Source organism: Egretta garzetta, unplaced genomic scaffold, assembly GCF_000687185.1.
Source record: "Egretta garzetta isolate BGI_Z169 unplaced genomic scaffold, ASM68718v1 scaffold536, whole genome shotgun sequence".
NCBI lineage: Eukaryota > Metazoa > Chordata > Aves > Pelecaniformes > Ardeidae > Egretta > Egretta garzetta.
In genome coordinates, this window is record NW_009260068.1 from 1,493,006 (window position 1) to 1,496,058 (window position 3,053).

The 3,053-nt window shown below is 54.4% G+C and overlaps 1 protein-coding gene across 1 annotated transcript in view; it reads right to left on the reverse strand.

The window, feature by feature from the left end:
- The window catches only part of NPFFR1 (neuropeptide FF receptor 1), a 3,315-nt gene extending 1,394 nt beyond the window's left edge, over nucleotides 1–1,921 (reverse strand). Inside the window, exons 1-3 of the mRNA XM_035896679.1 lie at nucleotides 1,717–1,921; nucleotides 786–885; nucleotides 5–445 (exon numbers count right to left, since the gene is read on the reverse strand). Of these exons, the coding sequence (XP_035752572.1) occupies nucleotides 5–445; nucleotides 786–885; nucleotides 1,717–1,906 (731 nt within the window). The 5' untranslated portion in view covers nucleotides 1,907–1,921. The remainder of the gene's footprint in view (nucleotides 1–4; nucleotides 446–785; nucleotides 886–1,716) is intronic.
- Nucleotides 1,922–3,053: the final 1,132 nt, after the last annotated feature.

Sequence of the window (3,053 nt, forward strand, 5' to 3'; positions counted from 1 at the left end):
CAGCGTCCAGAGCGGCAGCCAGGAGAGGGGGAAGAAGAGGGCAACAATGATGAGCATGTTGATCACCTTGGCTTTCCTCTGGGACACCCTCCTCCCCTCTGGCACCTCTCGTCCACGGGCAGGTGCCGTTGACTTGAAGAGCTTGAAGGCGATGCAGGCGTACATGACAACAATGAGGGCGAGGGGGGCCACGTAGATGTGGGAGAAGAGGACGGTGGTGTAGATCCTCCTCATCCCTGTCTCAGGCCAGGCCTCCCAACAGGAGTAGAGGGGGTAGGAGTTGTTGTAGGTGTCCACCATAAAGTGGTGCTCCTCCCTGGTGACCGTCAGGGTGATGGCGGCAGGGCACATGATGAGCAGGGCCAGCACCCAGATGATGACGATGGTCACCAGGGCTTTCCTCAGCGTCAGCTTCTGCCGAAAGGGGTGGACGATGCAGCGAAACCTGTGGGAGGGCAGACGGTGGAGGCTTTGGGTACCTGGTGGGATGTCCCTGGGGAAAGAGGGTGGCCAAGACCCAGGGGTGGGAAGGGAGGGTTGCTCTTTACATAGGGCTTTTGGTGGCAAAGATAGGTTGGGATCTCTGCAGCTTTGGTGTTTTCATCCCAAGGTGGGGAAGGACACCTTACTGGGATGCCCCATGGATAGCTTTGTGGCCCTCCTGGAGGGCTGGGACACACTCCTGACATCCCCAGGAGCTTTCCTGTGATGGAAACCACACGGGACACGCGAGCACACTGGAGGTGGTTTGGTCCCCATGTCACCACATCCCTGCACTGACGTACCTCTCCACAGCGATGGCCACCAGCGTGAAAACCGAGGCGGAGACGGACATGCCCTGCACCAGGCCACTCATTTTGCACATGGCATTGTCAAAGGGCCAACCTGCAAGGGGACACCGCGACTGTTGTAGGTGCCTTTGGCTTGTCCAGGTCCATCAGCAGCTCCCTCTAGATGTCCCCATCCACCATGCCATTGTCAGTGGATGCTAAATCCTGCTCCTAAGGGGGGGGCTGCATTTTTGGCAGAGATGGCCTTCAGCAGTACAGGTGCTTGGAGAAAACCTCCCAAATTGGTAAAAAAGATGTGTTCTGCACTTCTTAGAAACTCAAGGAGCATGGGGGTTGCCATTTCTCCTACCCTTACATAGGGCTCTAGCTGTTATCACCGGGGCTGACCTTGGGATCCTCTATCAGGAGGGCTTTCATCTTGTTTCTTAACCCCTGCTAAGGCGTTGGCAATAAATAAATCTCACCCCATAATAAATAAATACAGACTCTGCCCCATGCTTCGGCCAAACTCCACCAACCATGCCAGTGTCAGGCTTTATCTTTGGAAAGGTCAACGGGCAGAGCTGAGCCAGCACGGGGAGAAGATCGATGCAAGAGGAGGGTTTTTTTCAGTGCTGCTTGATGGAGAACAGCTGAACTTTAAATAAATACATAAATGCAGCGTTAAGGTCATACTTATTTTGCTGAAAAATGTCCAAAACCTGGAAAAAAAAAAAAAAAAAAGACTTCTTCCCCTAAAATAGAAAGTCTAAATGAAATGGTACCTTTCATGTCGTTGAGTGGCCACCACCTGCCCTCCTCATCCTCAGCCAAAAAAAAAGCACCCATGGGTAGGAGATTTGGGGGTGGCCTCGTGTGGGTAGGGCAGAAAGTGGGTGATGTTCCTCCTCAATTTCTTTTCCCCCCGCCCCACTGCCCCACTCACCCGTGATGAGGTTGTCCACCAAGGTGGTGGGCATGCAGAAGATGCCCACCAGCAGGTCGCTGATGGCCAGGTTGAGGATGAACATGTTGGTGACCGTCCGCATCTGGCGGTTCTTCACCACGATGAAGCACACCAGGATGTTGCCGATCATGCACATGAGGAAGATGAAGGTGTAGGCCAGGATGAACATGGCGGCCACTGGGGAGGAGTGCTGGTAGTACGCCAAGAAGGTGTAGTTCTCCCTCAGGAGGTGGCTCTCGCCTGTGGTGGAGTTGGGCCAGCTGCAGTTGGAAGGGCCTGAGGAAGGGGAGGCAGGAAAATAAAGCTGGAAGAGGATAAAGCGATTATTCCTTTCATTTCTTAATGCCCTCGGAGGTGGGTTTTCGTATGTATACCAGTGCCCAACGTGTCCTGCTGGGATCATCTCAATGCTCCAACAAGTCTCCTCCTTGTCAGGTTACGTGGCCCGAGGTACCGCAGCACCTCGGCTGAATTATTATTTTATATCATTATTTTGATGAGGAATTAAAGCAGCCCAGAAGATTTCCTGTTCTTGTGGGATTCTTTTAGGGATGATGCAAGGAAAAGAAATCCATGTCCCCACACCACAATGCTGCGGCCGTGTGGGAGCCGTGTGTCCGTGCGGTCCCCGGCACGGCTGGCCTGGGAGCATCCCTGCTCCCGGGTGTCTGCTGCTGCTTCTCCTTGCACTTCCAATATTTGCAGTTTGAGATCCCCTAAAATCTTCTTCTCCCCAGCAAAGCCGCCGAGCCTGAGGGATAGGGACTGGGGAAGAGGAGACCCTGCCTCCCCTTACGTATAAAGTGATAATTATACATAATTATGAACATTACCTGGGACGATGAGAGCTTCTGATGGAGGGGGGGGTGGCATTTTGTCGCTACAGATTTAACAGGGGGAGCAGGTCTGTGCAGCACCCACCCCCGGGTTTCCCCAGCTTTACGCAGGCAGGGATGCAGGATGACGCCGGGTGCAGGCAGGAGCCGCCTGCAGCGGTGACGGGACTTACACTGGGCAAAGCCAGGCTGCAATTTTAAGGCAGAAAAAGGCATATTTTTGCTTTAAGGCTCAACCTAACTGCCTGCAGGTCAGCCCAGCTCTGCCAAAGCACTGCAAAGCCGCTGCATGGTGGGCGGCTGTATCATCCCCCGGTGCCGGTGCTCAGCATGCCAGCCAAGATGCTTTTCCCAGCCGCTGGGACCACCGGCTTCCCCAAGGCTCCCGGGGAATTTTATACCCATGCCCCGGGCACAGAATTTGGCCAGCACGTTTCCAGCGGGGCTTCAGAAAGGCTCTTGGGGGGGGGGGAGGTTTGC